Here is a 21,719-nt window from a genome sequence, read left to right as displayed (position 1 = left end):
ATAGAGGAATCGATTTTTCTACAGAAAAATGTGCTAGAAGTACGCCCAAAAAAGTTATGAATCTTTAAAAAAAGAAAAAGACGTGTAGGTGGCGCCCCCTACGCGTGAGAGCAATAAGAACATGAGGTTAGAATTCAACACCTCAAAAACCACCTATTAACAAGTTTCGTTTAATTAAGTTCAGTATTTCAAAAGTTATTTGAAAAAAACGAAAATGAAAATGAAACTTCAACATCCAGTATCTTGGAAACGAAGCGTTTCTGGACATCCATTTATTTGGACAATTCATATTAGAATATTGTGAGGAATCACCTCCTGAAGTTTGTCAAAGTACATTTGAATCACCCTGTATTTCCTGTAACTGGGTGTTCATCTGTTGGAAGTAAAGTGTTTTTTACGAACACAAGCACTACAGGCACTCTCAGGGTGGTGCTCTACGAAAATAGCGATTCACATTGAATTTGAAGCGCTGGAGATAAAATCCATTCGGAAAAACTTTCTCATGAAATATATTTGAATAGGATGGCGGCCGTTGAATATGATTTTGATTGTCAAGTTGGCGGGAATTTGGATCCCTGGGGAACACCAGCGTTGATGGTGAAAGTATTCGAGAGATATCCATTAATAATAATAATAACTCATTGAATCCTTCATGATCACAAGTTGATATAGGATACTTCGACATTATACATACATAAAAATCTTTACAAAACGTGATATACAACAAATAAATACATGAAAGTGTCACACAAACACAAGGAACATTGTAAAAACAACCGTAGATTGGGAATTTTTTCAAGGTTTGTTTGAAATTCATTTCTTTATTTTCCCTTTTTATGTAATCGGGACGATTATTAAAATTAGTTGAATGTTTTTCCAACCTAATGAAGTTACCATTTCTTGTTGGATATGTATGAAAATCTAAATTGCAGAGATGATTGTGTGAATGTTTTCTAAAATTCAGAATAATTTTGTATATACAGGGCTATTCAAATTCGTTTCTGTACATGGGGATCTCGTAAACGATAAGAGATAGAGTGTTAAAGTGTGGCAAAGTTGTGTATTTCAGAGACCTATTCAATGATGTGAAGAAATCGATTATAGCTCTTTTGGTTCTGGAGATATACAGGAAAAATCAAAAAATTCCAAATTATTGTTTTGCCTATATCTTCTTTATTCGCAGACATATTGGAAATCTGTCCACATTTTGCTATTGGCACTTGATGTGGGCTCTCAGAATATATCCATGAATCTTTTATACAGGGTGTCATCTAACTTGGGCCACCCCTGTCTTTGAATTTTTAAATACGGACCTGTATTTTCTGTTGTAGTTTTTGGATCGCAGACCTTCACTTCATACTAAGAAATTAAATTCAATTTTATATTTCGGGATGTTCCGATAATATTCGATTATAATTGTGTGAATTATTCCCTTTTAAATTACGGCCCTGGAAATTGGTTGACTGAGTTGAATAAAAACATAATAGCAACTTTCACGTCTCCCTATGTATCGTAGAGTTTTTCGAGAGTTTTTTTTTACATTTTTAGGTACCTATTCATATTTTTTCCATTGCTCTGAGCGTTTTCTACAATGAACTTCGAATAAGAAAACCTTTTATGGTTATTTGAAGCATATCTACATCAAAAATATATTATATGTGTTTTAATAAGCAGAAAAAGAAATCGTAATGGAAATTGAAAAGAAGTAATTTATATAGGTACCCAAAAAATTATTGGCGCAATAAATGTTCGAATTGGAGTCCTTCCATTTCGAGACATTTTTAAACTTGGTTTTTCATATTATTTATTGCCCTTAATACACTTATTTGCTGCATTGTTGCGAAATCATTCAAAATCCTCAATCTCGAGTCTTCCATATTTTCTTATCTCTCTGCCAGCGTAAATCCTATTTTTCAATGTCCCCCATAGAAAATAGTCTAAAATAGTAAGATCTGGTGATCTTGCAGACCATCTTATTATCTTATTTGTCTCGAAATGGAAAGACTCCAAGAAAATAATTTGGGATCTTTTTGGTTTTTCCTGTATATCTCCAGAGCTATAATCGATTACTTTACATATTTGAATAGGACTCTAAAATACGCAACTTCACCATGATTCAACCGACACTCTATCTCTTATCGTTTACGAGATCCTCATGTACAGAAACGAATTTGAATAGCCCTGTATATATGCAGAGTACAGGCAAAATTTCATTTCTGATAAAATGCGGTTCACAAGATTCCCTAGCATCTAATTTGTAAATCAAACGCAATACTCTTTTTTGGCCAACAAAAATGTTATTGTGGAGCAACCCCATACAGCGATATTGTATGAGATGTGAGAATTAATTACGGCATAATAAACATTCAAAAGCTGATCAGTACTGAGTGTGGATGAAAGTTGTCGTATAACATAATAACCACAGTTCACTTTCTTTCTGACCTGACTCACAGCTGACTCCCAAGTCATGTTACTATCAACATAGGTACCAAGGAATTTAGTATTGTCTGACGAAATCAGATCACGGCTACTTAGTCCGACTCAAAAATCGGTAATTTTCCGCACAGTTCTAGAGTAGAACTATAAAAGTCTCACTGGAGTTTACAACCAAGGAGTTTTTGCGGCACCAGCTCACTGAGTTCAACTTAGAGTTCCTCCGGGCTATCAGCATCTGCAGCAAGTGTTGTGTCGTCTGCATATGAAACTATTCGGTTTGTATTCACATGTTTTGGCATATCATTGATGAAAAGTAGGAACATCAGAGGTCCCAAAATGGATCCCTGACGGCCACTTGTAGGGAACGTTTTTTCAGGAAGCCATACCCAAAAATGATCCATCAAGCCATAGCATCGAAGTTTGGCCAGCAAACCCTCATGCTACACACGGTCAAAGGCCTTAGAAATATCAAGCGCAACAGCTATTGATTTGTTTTGCGTTTGCGTTATTCCAAATATGGGTGACATATGATAGAAGGTCGCCTGTTGGTCTTTGTTTCCGAAAGCCATAATGATGATTGCTCAAGATGTTGAAGCCTTGCAAATATTTGAGGATATGGTAGTTTACGACATTCTTCATGATTTTTAATATCAATGATAGTAAAGCGACTGGTCTATAGTTATTTGGAATTTTTTTTGTCCTTTTTGGGAATAAGCTGAACGCGAGCAATTTTTCAACAAGAAAGGGAATCCCCTTTCTTGTAAGACAGGTTGATAAGTCTGCAAAATACTGGGGCGAGTTCGCCTTGTTTATATTGAGCTGTTTCAAAATTCGTCTGACTAGACGCTGTCGAAAAATAATTTCCGACATTGTGAATTCTAGTGTGAGAATAGTGGGTGGTGTCTTTCCCAGAAAATCGACTGTGGAGTGGGACGCAAATTGTCCAGTTAGTAGATTTTCTTTTTCTATGGATGTTATTGCGATGTTGGATGATAATGGAGGGCATATTCGGACATTCTCTAGCCAACTAAAATATTTTCGACAATGCGGTGTTGCCGCTTCTATTAGAAAGCAGTAGCAACTTTGATTTTTCAAATGGAACACTCTGTATATAATATTATTTTTGGAATCTCCAACAATTGCCCGACAACTTTTCTTGATATTTCCCTATACCTTTCTGTTACCGTTTTCGAAATAAAAATTAATTTCAATTTTTTTCTTCGAAAATCATGACTTTTAAAAATGCCGATATCTTTTAGTTAAGACGTACTATGATATCGAAATTTGGTTTGGAGTTAGGTGATACTTGGACACTTCCCACACGTCAGCCTAATCTCCGTTACTTCAATACAGGGTGGTAAAAAATACAGTTTTTTCGTTTGCTTGAAAAAGTTGCTGAAATTTGATTATTTTAAATGGAACACCCTGTATATTATTGAAAATTCGGAATGCTGCTGAAATTTGCTTTCTTTCTATGTATATCATGTCTATACCTAACTAGTCAAGTTTTGGACTTATGAACATTTATTTGTGAAAATGTCCCTTCAGAATGGTATTTCTATTCGGTATTTGGTAAGCAGGCCATGATTACTATTTGACAGTAGCGTTGTGACATTCTCCTAATAATATCGACATTTTCGTCACTTCAGAAGTTGCAAATACCTTCAAAACGATGGAACAAAACTATTCAAACGAAGTTCTTATGAATTTGTTTATTATTTTTGGACAGTGTGACAAAATTATCAGCAGAACATGTAGAAAGTTCAATGAAATGTATCCGAATCTACCGCCAATGAACCTCAAGAAATTTATACGAATTCAGAACAATTTCAATGCATTTGGATCAACTTTAAAAGCACCAACAAACTTGCCTCGACCCGTAACTTTCGAAGACAACCAGATTAATGTCTTAGCATATTTTCACGCATTTCCCGAGTCATCGATAAGAAGTGCTGAAGAAGATTTGGGTATAAAATATTCATCGGTTCAAAGAATCTTGCGAAGACATAAAATGCATGATTATAAATTCACCAAAATTCAAGCAATGAAGCCTCAAGATCCTCAACAGAGAGTAGAATTTTGTGAAATGTTGTTGACACGCATTCAAGAAGATCCACTTTTTTTAAATAAAATTATTTGGACTGATGAATCGAAATTTTCGAGAGAAGGGATTTTCAATAGAAAAAATCGTCATTATTAGTCCAGTGAAAATCCTCACGTCACAAAAGAAGCCGGATTTCAAGAAAAATTTAGTTTTAATGTCTTCTGCATGTTGATGGACAACAAATTGAGGTACGTGATATACGAGGAGTCATTAACATCCTGAAGCTACCTGAATATTTTGGAGAATACTGTAGACAGTTTCGTGGATAACCTGCCACTCGAAGATTATCGAAACTGTTGGTACCAACTAGACGGAGCTCCTCTACATTGCACAAGAGAAGTGAGCGCAGAACTGGATAGACTATTTGACGATCGGTGGATGAGGCGCTTGGGACCATGGAATTGGCCAGCGAGATCACCCGATCCTAATCCATTAGATTTTTATTTGTGAGGAATGTTTAAAGAAAATACACAAAATACCCGTGCGTTCGAGAGATGAATTGTTAGAAAGGATTGCCCAAACATTTGAAGATTTGGATCCCAATGAAATCAGATCTGCCACCACGAAAGCAGTCAACACCCGCATTTTAAAGTGCTTGGAAGTGAACGGCCAGCGATTCGAACATATTTTGAAATATTCCACATGATTGTTTTACTTTTTTATAATTATTCATATCAATATTTCCAATCTCAAGTTTCTTGGTGCTTTTTTAAAGTTTATCCAAACATATTGAAATTGTTCTGAATTCGTATAAATTTCTTGAGGTTCATTGGCGGTAGATTCGGATACATTTTATTGAACTTTCTACATGTTCTGCTGATAATTTTGTCACACTGTCCAAAAATAATAAACAAATTTATAAGAAATTCGTTTGAATAGTTTTGTTCCATCGTTTTGAAGGTATTTGCAACTTCTGAAGTGACGAAAATGTCGATATTATTAGGAGAATGTCACAACGCTACTGTCAAATAGTAATCATGGCCTGCTTACCAAATACCGAATGGAAATACCATTCTGAAGGGACATTTTCACAAATAAATGTTCATAAGTCCGAAACTTGACTAGTTAAGTATAGGTATGATATATATAGAAAGAAAGCAAATTTCAGCAGCTTTCCGAATTTTCAATAATGTACAGGGTGTTCCATTTAAAATAATCAAATTTCAGCAACTTTTTCAAGCAAACGAAAAAACTGTATTTTTTTACCACCCTGTATTGAAGTAACGGAGATTAGGCTGACGTGTGGGAAGTGTCCAAGTATCACCTCACTCCAAACCAAATTTCGATATCATAGTACTTCTTAACTAAAAGATATCGGCATTTTTAGAAGTCATGATTTTCGAAGGAAAAAATTGAAATTAATTTTTATTTCGAAAACGGTAACAGATAGGTATAAGGAAATATCAAAAAAAGTTGTCGGGCAATTGTTGGAGATTCCAAAAATAATATTATATACAGAGTGTTCCATTTGAAAAATCAAAGTTGCTACTGCTTTCTAATAGAAGCGGCAACACCGTATTGTCGAAAATATTTTAGTTGGCTAGAGAATGTCCGAATATGCCCTCCATTAAATTTTCAAAGTGATCCGTTGTCTGGTTCACCAGAAACGTCTAATGTGCCATCCACCGTGAATCAGCCTGTATATCCAATCGAAAGTACAAATAAATCATATCAAATGATATTCACTGAAAAATATTTCTCTGTTAACATGGCGCGAAATGTATCTACGTAGACCATTCCGTCCCTGTCCACAACCTCCGGATTTGTCGGTAATGCATTTATTTTGATCTCGCTCTTGTTTCAGACTTGCCCGAGGGCAGTATCAACCAGCTCGAAGTGGCGGGATCAAAGACCGCCATCCTGGAGGCAGAGAGTTTGGCGGGCTGCCAGGTCCAGGCTCTAGTCTTGACCAATAACAGGCTGCAACATGTGGCTGACAGAGCGTTTAGGTGAGGAACTGTAAAATGCGATTTTATTTTAATTCATTGACGTACGAGGGAATGAAGAGGAGTTGTGAGTTTTGGGAAATGATGAGATGAAGTTTTATACAGTGTGTAAAAGCCAAATGGAATAATTTCGTTATTTCGGTTAGTGTACATATTTGAAAAAAATACCGAAACACTTCGAATGTAAGTTATAAAAATATCACCCCTACTTCCAACCCTTTTCGAATGACAGGTTCAACTCCAATTTTTTAAATAGGAAGTATAGGTTTATGATAAATCGTTTGAAAGGTATTTTCATTGTCTATTCAAAAATGTTATCACTTTTGAGTTTATTGCAACAATTAAAAAAACAATCAAAATCATGTGGTCACCGAAATTCGATAAAATACACTCAAAAACTAAAATGTAACGCAAAACGTAATGAAATGTAGAATATGAAAAAGAACTATGGATGTTAACGAAGTAGATGTTCAAAATGTTCACGTGAACGTCTTGGTAACATCCTAATCTCGAATAATAATAATAAAATAATAATATAAGTTATCACCCGAAGACGATTGTGGATACTAGCAATCGAAACGTTGGGACATAACTTGGTTTGAAATCTTTCAATTTTTATTTTTTTATTTTTTGTTAATAATATTTTCAATTTTTTCAATTTTCTCAGCTTTTATTGATATTTCAATTTTTATTTGTTTGGTTGTTGTATGTTATTTTTTGTAATTTCAGTTTTTTGTTTAATGAAACTGTTATATTCGGTCAATCTTTTTGATTTTTTCAGGGTTATCAAATCAATTTATATTATATTAGACAATGGAAGTCTGCACTAATGAAATGTACCACGAAACATTGTCAACCACCTTCAAACAAAATGTAAGTTTATTTATGACATTTTATGATATATACCTCGGAAATAATAAACACTTCTAAATAAACTAATAATAACCTCGAGAAGTGAAACTTGTGCCAAGGTAAGTCATAAAAATAGATACATCTCTATAAATATAATCTCACATATATTCATATACAAAGTATACAGTGTGACCCATTTTTAATGGAAACACCCCCCTAAAATTTGAAGTTGTAAATAGATTTTAATAATTTTTTTTAAATGTTAAGTACTAAAAGGTCTACCTCGGGACAAAATTTTAAATGTTTATTAAAGTTTCAGGGCATACTACGATATTTTTTCTTAGTCGGAAATCGGGATTTTTTATTAGCGAATTTTTTATTGGAAAAATCACTACGCCACTGGATTCAGAGTGCCTCTAAATAGGTGTGACCAAAATTTCATGAAAAAATATTCATTACTAAAAAAGTTATGACAACTCAAAAATTCCAAAACTCACACAGCTAACAGTCACAATATATCATTTTTTTATGATTTCAACAATAAAGTGCCGCCAGATGAAAAAAAACAAATAGCGTAAATGAAAATAACGGAATTACATTCACACAATTTAACTAACAATGAAGCAAAAAATTTTAATAAACGTAACTAATAACTAATTATTGAAATGTTTCGATTCAGTGCAACAATTAATTCATATTCTAGTAGCCTCTACTAATCCACCACGTATTTCGATACATGTGTCGTAGCGCTTACGAATGTTTCTGATTACGTTCCTTAGTTCTTGAGAGCTATATCTGCACATATCTGTCGAATTCTTGCACAAAGTTCATTTCTATCTCTTGAGCGGTTTTTGTAAACCTTTTATGTGAGAAGTCCCCAGAGAAAAAAGTCTAAAACTGTGAGGTCTGGAGATATGGGTGGCCACTCTATAAACGGACTACCACGGCCTATCCATCGGTTTGGAAAATGTTCGTTAAGCCATTGTCTCACAGCTCTGGCATAATGAACTGAACACCCATCTAACTGGACAATTGAATTTGATCGTTCATTGATTGGCAGCTCGTGAATAGCATCCCAAAACTCTGTGTTTAAAAATTCAAGAAACCTCTGCGCATTAATGTTTTCCTCAAAAAAGAAAGGACCAATAATTCGTCCGTTCGATATCCCACACCAGGCGTTGATTTTTTGAGAATACTGGCTTTTACAGTTTATTACCCAGTTAGGATTATCCGCTGCCCAATAGCGATAATTCTGTGATGACACTACTCCATTTGTAGTGAAAGTAGCTTCGTCGGTATATAAAATATTATTTAGGAAATTTCTATTGTTTAAATGTTCCCCTTGGGCCCATAAACAATATTCTAGGCGTCTTGCTTCGTCGCATTCTTGAAGTGTGTGTAAAAAGTTTGGCTTGAAAAGGTTAATATTCCTCGCCTTGAGACATCTCCGAATAGTTTCTCGTGGAATATTCAAATCTAAAGTGGCATTCCTTATACTAGCATTAGGATTATTTCCGAAATCATCTAAAATGATTTGATCATTCCTGCCATTCCTGTTTCGCCTTTGTACAGGATTACTTTTTAACATCATTTTTGATACTACACCAGTTTCATTGAATATTTTATTTATTTTATTTACCGTACCGCCGCTAATAAGAGGACGATCTGGATGTCTCTCATTAAATATTCTACAAACCTCTCTGGCACTTCTAACGTCATCTCCCGAAAGGCGTACAATTTCAATTTTCTCTCTTACGCTCAATCTTGCAGCCATGACACAAAATAATTCGAAGAACTGTAAGGTGAATATTGTTAACAATAGTACACTTCCACACTTTCACTGTCAAACTGTAATATCATTTCCATGGCAACTAAGATTCAAATTGATATATTAGATCTTAGTTTTACTTAATTTGCGTGAAAACTTGAATGTCATTCCGTTATTTTCTTTAAAAATATTTACGCTATTTGTTTTTTTTTTATCTGGCGGCACTTTACTGTCGAAATCATAAAAAAATATTCTCATGGCTATATCCGTTGATATAGGGTGTTTTTTGTGACTGTTAACTGTGTGAGTTTTCGAATTTTTGAGTTGTCATAACTTTGTTAATAATGAATATTTTGTCATGAAATTTTGGTCACGCTTGTTTAGAGGCACTCTGAATCCAGTGGCGTAGTGATTTTGTCAATAAAAAAATCGTTAATAAAAAATCCCGATTTTCGACTAAGAAAAAATATCGTAGTATGTAGTTGATGAAATGTATATCATGTTTTATTGAAATTCATTATATCATGGGGGAAAAATCGTGAGGCGAAGCGTTATTCGTTCTCTTAAGTCATTCAAATCTGAAGGTTTAGTTTTGTTCACATTACTCTTTATATATCCCCATAAAAATAAATCTAATGATGAAAGATCAGGTGATCGCACTGACCATTCAATAGATCCTCGCCTCCCTATCCACCAATTGGGAAATGTTCTATCGAGGTCGGTTGGTAGTCAGGCGGTTCGACGTGGGTGCTTTGTTCACTCACTCGAATTGACTGCCGTGTTGGTCGGTGGTTCAAGCCCTAGTCTGAACGATCGATTTTCACTTGCTACCGTCCAACCCGTGTTAGGAATCACACGTTAAAAGGTAAAACCTCGTTAATCCATAGCTCGCACAAGTTTCGACTTCTGAGGGTTGTCGTTCGTAGGGGTGCGACGGAAAATATATTTTTTTTTTAATATATTGCCGGACATTAATTCGGTAATGGGGTGGTGCTCCATCCTGCTGAAACCATATCGCATTCACTAGAACTTGAGGGTTTCCTGGATCAGGATATAAGTTTGTTAAACTTGGAATGACATCATTTTGAAGTAGTGCCAAAAAATTATCGCCATTCAAGTTGCCCTCAATGAGAAAGGGAGCAATGATATGGTTTCCTACATCCCTGCCCAAACATTAAAATTTTAAGGGTATTGCGTGTGTTCTTCTCTCATCCAGTGAGGATTTTTCGTTGACCAGTAGCGGCAATTTTGCCGATTAGCATGACCGTTAAGACACTCATCAGAAAACATAACGTCTTCTAATGAGTCTCTTTCCTGAGAATAGTACAGCAAACGTGCCACGAGAGGCAGCACAAGTAGTAGGGACAAACAATAAACTATTCACATGTAAAACAGTGTTATTTGCGTAATATTAATTTATTATTCAAAAATATAAATCTGATATAAAAAATTATTTTGTGATAGTATAATACCAACAAAGCATTGCAGTTTTGCGAATTGTACGTCGGATAATCGATATCCGGAAGAAAACGTATTTTTTATACCATTTATAAAACCTCATAATAATGAGGTTATATGTAAGAAATGGATACATGCCTCGAGGAGAGTGGATTTAACAGGGCAAAAAATAAATAAATATATGTAAGTATGCTCCAAACATGAAATGAATAGTAAATTTTTCATAGTTAATTGCCATTGATCAGAATGATATACCTATAACCTCAATCGTTCATTAAATTATATTCATTATATTTATATAAATGTATTTCATTACCATCTATATTTGATTCATATTTCACTCGGAAATTAGTCTGAAATTCATAATTATTTTAAATTTCTTGTATTACAGTTTGAATTTACCACTACTCGTTTACTAGAGTCTGTATACTAACCTGTTTATTAATTCAGTTTTTTCCAGTTACTTTTAAATTACGGCATACAAGCCAACGTTTTAATGTTACACCATTGTTATCCTTTACGGTTGCAAATTTTAGTTTTGCTCCAGGACCATTTTCTTCTGTTAAAAAGATTTTTTTTTAATTGTACTTTACCATATGATTATATGAGGATTAGGCAGTATTGTCCCTACCGAACTACTAGCGCTGCTAGTGACTGATTTTTCGTACTTCAGGAAAAAAGTTCATTGGATGATATTGTTATCCAACATGTACATCTTTTGCTCACAAAAATAAGTTCTCCATGAGCTACTGAGTAGGTATCTTAGGGATGCATTTTATTTTCTTTAAAAATGTTTACGTTGGATGTATGGCTAACATTGAATGTAGTGGATGCCTGTATACACGATGTATAAGGCTTTTCCTCAAACTAATTTGAGTTCATCATCATCACTCATTGCATTGGCAGCTGTTTTTTTTAACTGCCCCACATGACCAAGCTCACGAAACTGCTTCTCTATTTTGCTTATTGTTCCTTGCGATATGGGCGGTAAATTAGAAAATTTCGGTAAATTTTCGTTTTGTGGATTATTGAAGTGAAAAGTGTCAAAGAAGGAGGAATAAGGTGTAGAGGTGACCTTGTGAATAAATGCTTGTGTTTTTAAATAGTTTATTTGGTGAAAAAGAAGGCTGAAAAAGTTGCCCTTTTCTGAACTTTGAAGGGCCGTAGCTTTTTAAATAAGGGAGAGCGCCGCTTTGTTCTTTCGGATTCGTAATCTATGCATCAAAATACGTAAGTACAGTCAAAAATTTTTTCAAAATTGCCGGGTGTCCACAAAACGAAAATTTACCCTTTAAACTTGAATGAAAATACTGACAACTAATATTGTAACATACAAAACAAGTTGACGAAGCGTTTCAAACTGACGTTGCCATGGAAATTATTTACAGTTTTTTTAAAGGATACCATCTAAAAAGAACATTGCTATGGTTTTTGCTCGCTTTTTTATCATCAATAGGTTTTCCAAGGAAAACCAAATATACATACATATCTATAGATTGTTAGGTTAGTTCACATTAAAAAATAAAAAATTACAAATATCATAATGAGCTGTCACTAATTTACTTCTTTAATGATGACTTAAATTGGTTTATTGAATTAGATTCTTTTACAAATTGTGGAAGATTATTGAATTCGTTTAAGCCTTTATGAAATATACTATTCATTCTAAATTTAATGTTAGTTTTATTAATATAAAAATTGTTATTTCTTCTCGTATCGTAATCATGAACTTCATTATTTCTCAATAAGAATTTTTGAAAGTAATTGGGTAGCAATCCTTTATGCAGCTTAAATATAAAAATCATAGTCATATATAACATATGTTCTTCAACAGTTTAGACACTGTAACATCGATTTAATTGCTGAGTAACGGCTACATCCCAATATTAATCGCATGCCCCGATTTTGAAGCTTTTGCAATTGCGCTATTTTATTTTTACCAAGTAGAAAAAGTAATGTTGTACAATAATCAAAATGAGGTTGTATTAGGCTTTTAAAAAGAGTCAACCTACCATACATAGACACTTTTTTACATGTACGAGAGAGAAAAAAAAAGTTTTTTAGATATTTTTTTACAAATAAAATCAGCATGACTATTTAGTTTTAAATTTTTATCAATTATAAAACCCAAATATTTCATTTCAGTCACAATTTCAATGCTAACATTATTAATTTTCATAACAGCATTTGCCCAAACAATTTGATCATACTTATAAGTTGATGTCAAAATCATACTTTTTGTTTTCCTGACATTTAGTTCCAGTTTATTAATAAATAAATATGTTTCAATGCTATTTAAAGACCTACTCATTTCAACAATTGTCTGATCCAAATTTTCATGTATACAATAAACTAATGTATCATCTGCAAGAAGATGTATACAGTGTGATCCAGATATGTGATTAATACCATTTAGGTAAATAATAAAAAGCAATGGACCTAACACACTACCCTGGGGTATGCCACTCTCAATTATAAGTTCATCTGACAATTCTTTTCCAAATTTAGTTTTTTGTCTTCTGTTGAATAAGTAACTTTGAATCCAATCGAAAACAATCCCTGATATCCCATGATATTTTAATTTTTCAAGTAAAATATTTCGATCAATTGTTTCAAATGCCCTTTTAAGGTCGATAAATGTCGCAACAATGTACTGATTTCTATCAATTGTATTTTTCCATTCAGTTATTAAATATTGTAGAGACGTTTCACATGAGTGTCTAGCTCTAAAACCTGATTGGTTGCCTATAAACAATTTATTGGTATGAAAGTACTGAATTAATTGGTTATATACAGACATTTCTAACACTTTTTCAAAAGTTGGTAGTATATTTAATGGTCTAAAATGTTCAGCTTTAATTGAGTTAATTTTCGGTAGAGGAACAACAGTGGAACAGTGGAACAGTTGATCTGGAAACACACCGGTTCTAAGTGATGTGTTAATTAAATTTAATATTGCGTACCCATACCTTTCAAATGACATATCACAAACCTATACTTCCCATTCAAAAAATTGGAGGTTGTACCCGTCATTCGCATGGGGGTTGAAGTTAGGGGTAGCATTTCTCTGTTGAAGTATGTCAAATTAAAATTTAAATTTGACGTGTTTCGGGATTTTAATAAAATATGTACCGTAACCGAAATAATGAATGTATTCCATTTGGCTTTTACACCCTGTAAAGCAGTTTTTTTCTCGAATTTGTTGTTCGAAATAAAAAGAGATTCAAATGTTTCAGCTCCCAGTGGAAGAGTCTCACTTCGCTGGACCTGAGCTATAATCAACTAGACAGCGTTCCTTTCGTCGCTCTCAAAGAATTGCGGAGTCTGCAGTGGATTAATTTGCACGGGTATGTCGACGCGGTTTGCGTTGCTAACAATAAGATGAGATTTTTCTTTTTCCACGTCCTTGTTGAGTCATACAAAAAGAAAAGCCTCAAATGAAGTTGTACGAATTTTTTCTAACGTGAAGCAGTGGAACCACCTGCGTCCTCAGTCTAAACAAAATGTTATTAGAACAGGATCGATACCTTTTGAAACCAAAAAAAAATAATAGTAGGATAAAACCTATCAGAGAAGGAAGGGAATGTGATAAAGATGGAAGAAAAAATAAATTACGGGCAATCTGAATTCGGGAAGTAAGGAGGGGAGGGTTTATGAGGGTAAAAAATGATTTATTTCGATTTCCGGCAAAACTACGAGTCCTATGGAAAAAGTTATATGGCAAAGTTGTAGATAATGAAAAGATCTACAACTTTTGTATTCAAAATTTTTTCACATAACCCCAAAATTTATGTGAAAAAAATAACCAAGTTTTTGGTTATTTTCAAGATCTTCAGATGATGTGGTGCTGCAGGTTTTTCCGGGTTTTCCTGCAGCTGAAAAAGCAAATGCGCCACTGGAATCAATGAAGTCGCCCCGGAGCTCCAATTAATTTTTATTGTTGTATTTATTTTATTTTTATCGTTGTTTTAACACATTGTAATAAATTTAAAAATATATAATATAGTTGAAAGTTTTCAAAAATTGTTTTTTTTACGAAATTTTGTATAAACTCACTTTTTTATCTTCCAAATACAGTGTAATTTATTTGATTTGAAATATTAATTTTTTCACCTTATTTTGACTTAATATCAAAAAAGCACCCTAATTGGAAAAGTTTGTCGAATCTAACGATGAAGAAATGCCATCAAAGCAACAAAAACTAATGGATAAGTGCTTGAAATTCAAGATGAGGTATTTATAAATAACAAGAATAACGTTTTATAAAATATTATAATTAATAACGTGATCAGAATGAAGTATCTGAATTCAATAGTACGATTTACATGTATACAGGGTGTAACTGAATAAGTGTAAAACATTTAAATTGTATTTTCAATGTAACTTTTTGTCTTATTATTTGTTTACCATTTGAAAATTTATTGGGAAAGAAAGTTTTTGGCTTTCTACTACTCCATCTGATACAAAAAAAGGATGAGAGAATCTTCCAAAGAAAGGAAGGATTAATCAATTTGAAAATAAGTAACTCTATACATGGATGTGTAGATCATGCAAAGAAGTAACTTTCAGACACAAACTGAAAGAAGAAAGTCCTCCTGAAACAGCAACTTTCATATAAACATTGAATTACACGAAAGAAAAAAATTCTTTCGAAACAAATACTTCTATATGAACACTGAATTATACAGAAGATACTTTTCTCTATTCAGTTTGTATATTGAACATTTGTGAATAGAGAAAAGTATCTTCTGTATAATTCAGTGTTCATATAGAAGTATTTGTTTCTAAAGAATTTTTTTCTTTCGTGTAATTCAATGTTTATATGAAAGTAGCTGTTTCAGGAGGATTTTCTTTCAGTTTGTGTCTGAAAGTTACTTCTTTGCATGATCTACACATCCATGTATAGAGTTACTTATTTTCAAATTGAATAATCCTTCCTTTCTTTGGAAGATTCTCTCATCCATTTTTTTGTATCAGATGGAGTAGTAGAAAGCCAAAAACTTTCTTTCCCAAAAAATTAATCACTCCTTAAAATATAACCCTTTCAAATTGAAAATTTACTTCCGATAGCCTGTTTCATTCTAAACAAAAAATATCTCTCAGGTTTTTTGCCCAGGTTTTTCGCAGCAAAAAATTATTTTACGAACAACTACAGAAATACATCGTCATAAATGCGAACTGGATTTATTGTTATTTTGTAGTAAGTACCTGCATTAAACGATTAAAGGGTAATAAACAAAACTAATTTATTAATAACAAAACACACAATATGTAGAAATCATAATAAATGTTCAATATGTCTACCTTCAGACATTACGCATGCGTCTAGACGTCGGCGCATTGCGCCACGTATTCTACATCGCGAACAGGAGTACGATGAACCAAATGCTGTAAATGGCCCCGAATAGAGAAATCGAGAGGATTGAGATCCAGGGATCGAGCGGGCCAGTTCTGTGGTCCTCCTCGACCTATCCACTAATTTGCATATTTTTCAGTTGAATGCTGACGTGCTACTTGACTAAAATGGGCGGGAGCCCCATCATGCATAAAAAGCATCCCTTCTGACGCCCAAAGAAACTTCCTCCAGCAGTACTGGATGCACTTCTCTCAAAAATTGAACGTATGCCTCACCATTTAATTGAGTAGGTAGAAAATGAGGCCCAATTAAATCATCCCCAATAACTCCGAGCCACACGTTGAGAGAAAACTGTTTTTGATGGTTGGTTTCGACAATAGCGTGAGGGTTTTCATCAGCTCATATGTGTTAAATATGAAAATTAATAATCTTGTCCCGAGAAAAACTACATTCATCTGTGAATTCTATCGTCTTCAGTCACAATTTCTTCTAATCATTTCCAGCATCCAATTGCAAAATTCAAGACGGTTCGGAAAGTCTCCCGGTAACAGTGCCTGTACTCGTTGCAGGTGGTAAGGGTATAAGAGTTGTTCCTTTAAAATTCGACATACCGTCATATGATCAACATTTAGCTGGAAAGCAATCTATCTAGTACTGGTAGTAGGTTGTTCTTCAATCAAATTAAGTACTGCTTCCTCAAGCTGTGGTGTTCGTACTTCTCGATGGCGACCACAATCCTGCGTTCTTTTGTCGAAGGAACCATATTCTCGTAATCATTGATGAAGTCGAGCAAATATTCTATGTGAAGGATGCTGCCGTTGAGGATACATTTCAGCATATCTTCTAGAAGCTCCTAACCCATTCCCTTGCGACAGACCGTAAACGTGATGCATATCAGTCATTTCCTCATTTGTGTATGCCATTTTAATAACAAGTGAATTATTAAAGTAACAAATTAAGAACAGAACAACAACACACAATTAGTATTAATTCAATTTCGAAAATTCACAAACTGACAGCGTCATACCAATTTAATTGTCACTGTCGCTAATAGCGACCTACTAGATAGATTAGTTTCGTATTTTCGCATTTATGACGATGTATCTCTGAAGTTGTTCGTAAAATAATTTTTTGCTGCGAACTAGTTTATTTTGGGCAAAAAAATCAAGAGACATTTTTTGTTTAGAATGAAACAGGCTATCGGAAATACATTTTTAAATGGTAAACAAATAATGAGACAAAAAGTTACAACGGAAATAAATTTTAGGGGTTGAAATTAACGTCAGGTTGATTTCAATATTGTAACTCCTTTAGTGCTTGTGAAAAAAATTGATATACAAATTTTATGTACCCCCTTCAAGGGGCTGTATCTTAACAAGGGATGCTCCAATGAAAACTCTTTATATGAAAGATCCTCTTTTTTTCGATGAGAAATCACCTCCTTGAATGTTTTACATTTATTTAGTTACACCCTGTATTTATATTTTATGACATTTTCTATGACTTGAATGTACTTAGAATTTAATGAATAAACTTTTCAATTGGATAAAATTGCAACAATCACTTTTTTTATGAAATTGCCCATAATGATAAAAAAATTTCGAATTCGAGTATTTTTTCGATTTTTTGCATTTTCTGAGAACGTTTACTAGAATAATGTATATTTTTCTTACCCCATCAGAAAGTAGAAATTTCAACGGATAGAAAGCACACCGACTTTTTGAAAAAAGCTGATATTTCGATGCGAGAATATTCAATTGAAAATTAGGGTTCTTTTTTGATATTAAGTCAAAATAAGGTGAAAAAATTAATATTTTCAAGCAAATAAATCATGGTGAATTTGGGACATAGAAAGGTAAGTTTTCACCAAATTTCGTAGATTTTTTTTTAAGAAAAATAAAAAACCAAAAACTTGGTTCCTTGAATTTTTCACAAAAGTTTTAAGGTTATGTGAAGAAATTGTGAGTACAAAAGTTGTAGATCTTTTTATCACCTACAACTTTGCTATTCAACTTTTTTCTATAGGACTTGTAGTTTTGCCGAAAATCGAGATAAACCATTCATTATCTACGTCATTATTATTTTATTTCAACTGCAACTGTGGCAGTCTGCTTCAGTGGCGTGATCGAAATATTATTTCTGATGTAACAATTGTTTCAGTTGCCTTCCATTTCATTTGCATATCCCGATTTACTTCAAAGCTGTAGGATAGAAAGTTAATTTTTATGACGAATTTCAACACCCCGTATTTCAGAAAACGAAGCATTTGCGCACAGGTTTCAATAGAAAAAATCTGCAAAAAATTCATCAAATGATGGATTATACAAAAAATCTGATGTCTTCAGTTGAAGACTTTCCATATGAAACAGGACAGTTGTACAAAAAACGTTGTACAACTTTGTATTAAAAAACTAATCAATACAGTTTATTGTATGATTTTCACTAAAAGGGTTTTACAAAAACCTCGACACGTGTTTCGCCATACAATAGCTTCTTCAAGCGAATTATTCAATTCAGTTTGGTTTGGGTTGGCCTAAGTAGGTTAAGGTTCTATAACTAAAATAAAAGAGGATAAAAGTTATAAAACCTCAACCAACCCACTACAAATATTTCAGATTTTCTGCACAGCAAAGGTGTAAAGACTGCTTCCAAAACCAAAAACAACTTGAGCATGCACATTGAAAATAACAAAGATAAAAGTTCAGTTTCAGAAAAATCAGGAGTGTATAAATTATCGTGTGGGTCATGTCCGATGTTCTATATAGGTCAAACTGGAAGAACGTTCAAAGCCCGCATAAAGGAACACAAATATAGTTTTCACAATGGAAAAATAAATTTCACATACGCCAGCCATTCAATCTCAGAGGGACATGAGTTCAACCATGAATACAAACCCCTCCATTTCCAGAAGAAAGGTTTGAAACTTAACCTGTTGGAGAGTATGGAAATACACAAATTCAAAAACTTTCAACATCTTATGAACGATCAAACTGAATTGAATAATTCGCCATTATTGAATCTGTTCATTCGCAGGTAAAAATAGTTAGGAATATTTACAGGTAGACTTTCGAGAAATGTATTGATACCTGACTTTTTCAGGTATATTTTTTCAGGTAGATTTATTACTTAGGTAGACGAATAGGTACTAGGTCATGGTATAAAAGTAACTCTTAGTTATGCTTGAAGAAGCTATTGTATAGTGAAACACGTGTCGCGGTTTTTGTAAAACCCTTATAGTGAAAATCATAGAATAAACTCTATTTATTAGTTTTTTTTTATTAATAAAAAATGTGGATGATATACTTATTTTATTTTCCTACTCTGTTTATAACATAATCATTCCAAAATTATAACCTAAAAAACAGCTCATTTCATAGTTCATTATCAGTGAAATGCACCAAATTCAGCAATTATGTAGACAAATTACGACCTCAAAGGTCAATTCAATTTCCAATAAACTACCAAATGCTTCACAAAGTATATCATATGGGTGAGGCGTGGCTCCGCTGGTCTCCATCGGAACCACTTGTGTCCTTTTGGCAAAACACCCTCTGTAAACATCTCACACCCCAAAGAGGTTACCTATCATATTAAGGCCCTCCTGGATACTTCTTCTTTAGCTCTTCTGGTCATTGACAATCGAAACCAAAATGGTTGCTTAAGAAGTTACGCCATTCCATTCGCTTCCCTCTCCACCCTCATGGTATATTAAGGTCCTTTTGACATTTTTTCTCGTCGACGTCATCGACAACACTCTTCTGGTCATTGACAATATCCTCTACAAGAAATAACAAACTGAATTGAATAATTCGCCATTATTGAATCTGTTCATTCGCAGGTAAAAATAGTTAGGAATATTTACAGGTAGACTTTCGAAAAATGTATTGATACCTGACTTTTTCAGGTAGATTCATTATTTAGGTAGACGAATAGGTACTAGGTTATAGTATATAATGGTGTAATTTAGAAGTAACTCTCAGTTATGCTTGAAGAAGCTATTGTATAGCGAAACACGGGTCGCGGTTTTTGTTAAACCCATTTAGTGAAAATCATACAATAAACTGTATTGATTAGGTTTTTTTGTGTTAAAAGTAAATTTTATTTTGTTCGTGAAATTGCCCAACTCGCTACGCTCGTTCCGCAAACTTTTTCACTGACAAAATAAAACCTTACTTTTAACACTCATATAAATATCCATTACACGCGGGTCAATGTTTTTCAGTGTATTAAATCTACTTGTCTTAATACCGATTCATTTGGGGAAAAATAGTTTTTGGCTTTGTACTACTCCATCTTGAAACAAAAAAATGTGAGGTTCATTCAAAGAAAGAAAGGAAACAATCAATTTCGAAAGAAGTAACTCTATACATAGATGTGTAGATCATGCAAAGAAGTAACTTTCAGACACAAACTGAAAGAAAGTCCCCCTGAAACAGCTAATTTCATAGAAACATTGAATTACACGAAAGAAACATTCTTTCGAAACAAATGTTTTTATATAAACACTGATTTATACAAAAAAAAATTCTCTACTCAGTTCGTGTTACAAACATTCGGTATGGAATTGAATCAGATTTCATTCACAGGATTTCTGCACACTGCTACAAACTTATTTTTCTGTCTTGCGTGATTCTATTATTAAATTCACTGAACATGGTATCAAGACCCAAGAAGTCATATCATAAAAATTTCATATGATCTTTCAAAATTACATTTAAATTTCATTATTGTGCCAAAATTGAAAGGTATAAACCTTCGACGCCACATGTAACACATCAAATTATAAGAAAAATACGATACGAGGGTTAGCTTTTATGTCTCAATAAATGGCCATTAGATGGCGCTACTAAATTTTCATTGCACCTTTTATCATCCTAGCTTTGTATATAGACTACTCTATATGATAATATGATAAATAAGAATTAATGAATCGAAGAGGTTTTGTATTAAAGTGTATAATATTTTAAAATTCTTGCAAAGCGCTTTCGACTTTCGTCATCATCAGTGCTCACCTGAAAGTAAGTGATCTAGTTGAAAAGGGAATTTAGTGAAATTGAAGTTGTAAATTTTTTTAAGGTTAAGAAATTTGGAAAAATTGTTTAAGATTACTTACTCGTCAGGCAACAGGAAGTATCAAGATAAGTGAATTGTACATTGTAATATTTAAATTATATAAAACAAAATAGGCTTATAGCCAAGAAAATACATTTTTGGATTCAGGCCATGTGGTTCAGTCAAAGTATCTTATGAAGAAGGACAACTTGAGACAGAATGTGTCAAGTGTCGTGTTAAATAATGGTACCAACTTGAGGAGGAGTGATCCATTATGGGTTTGATTGAATATGTAGAGGGAAAATATTGAATAAATTATATTAATAAACTGTGATTAATTAATAATTCATAATCCTCTTATGGAGGGGGAAATCTCTGTTTGAGTTTACTTGAGTATTCAAACAATGATCATTGTTGGAAAGTTCTTTAGAAATCTCCAACTCTTCAAACAAGTCAAGTCTAAGGAATTTTTTTTATCTTTTATGTAATAATTTATGAATTGGAATATTATTGGGACTAAAGTTGTGATTGTGAATTTTATGTGGTGGCCAAAAACAGATTTATCAGGTTTTTTATATGTTCATTAATACGAGTGAAAAGAGGTCTGCAGGTTCTACGAATGTAAGATGCGAACAATCAGAACAGAACAGCTGTAGTAGACTCCTTTCTGTTTAATTTGTTGTTTTGTCTTTAGAATTTTAAAGTTACTTAAGTTGTTTTGAGTTTTAAAGGAAAATTTTGTACCAG

The 21,719-nt window shown here is 33.3% G+C and overlaps 1 protein-coding gene across 1 annotated transcript in view; it reads left to right on the top strand.

The window, feature by feature from the left end:
• LOC111506920 (uncharacterized) overlaps positions 1–21,719 on the top strand; it is a 100,518-nt gene that overhangs the window by 39,675 nt on the left and 39,124 nt on the right. Inside the window, exons 2-3 of the mRNA XM_023162140.2 lie at positions 6,345–6,489; positions 13,801–13,911. Coding sequence (XP_023017908.2) covers positions 6,345–6,489; positions 13,801–13,911 — 256 coding nt within the window. The remainder of the gene's footprint in view (positions 1–6,344; positions 6,490–13,800; positions 13,912–21,719) is intronic.

The sequence above is a fragment of the Leptinotarsa decemlineata genome, unplaced genomic scaffold (genome assembly GCF_025532065.1).
Source record: "Leptinotarsa decemlineata unplaced genomic scaffold, Ldec_3_MD MMD2_P_RNA_scaffold_2, whole genome shotgun sequence".
Classification (NCBI taxonomy): Eukaryota; Metazoa; Arthropoda; class Insecta; order Coleoptera; family Chrysomelidae; genus Leptinotarsa; species Leptinotarsa decemlineata.
Note: the sequence above shows the minus strand (reverse complement) of the source record. Positions and strands in the feature narration are given on the sequence as shown.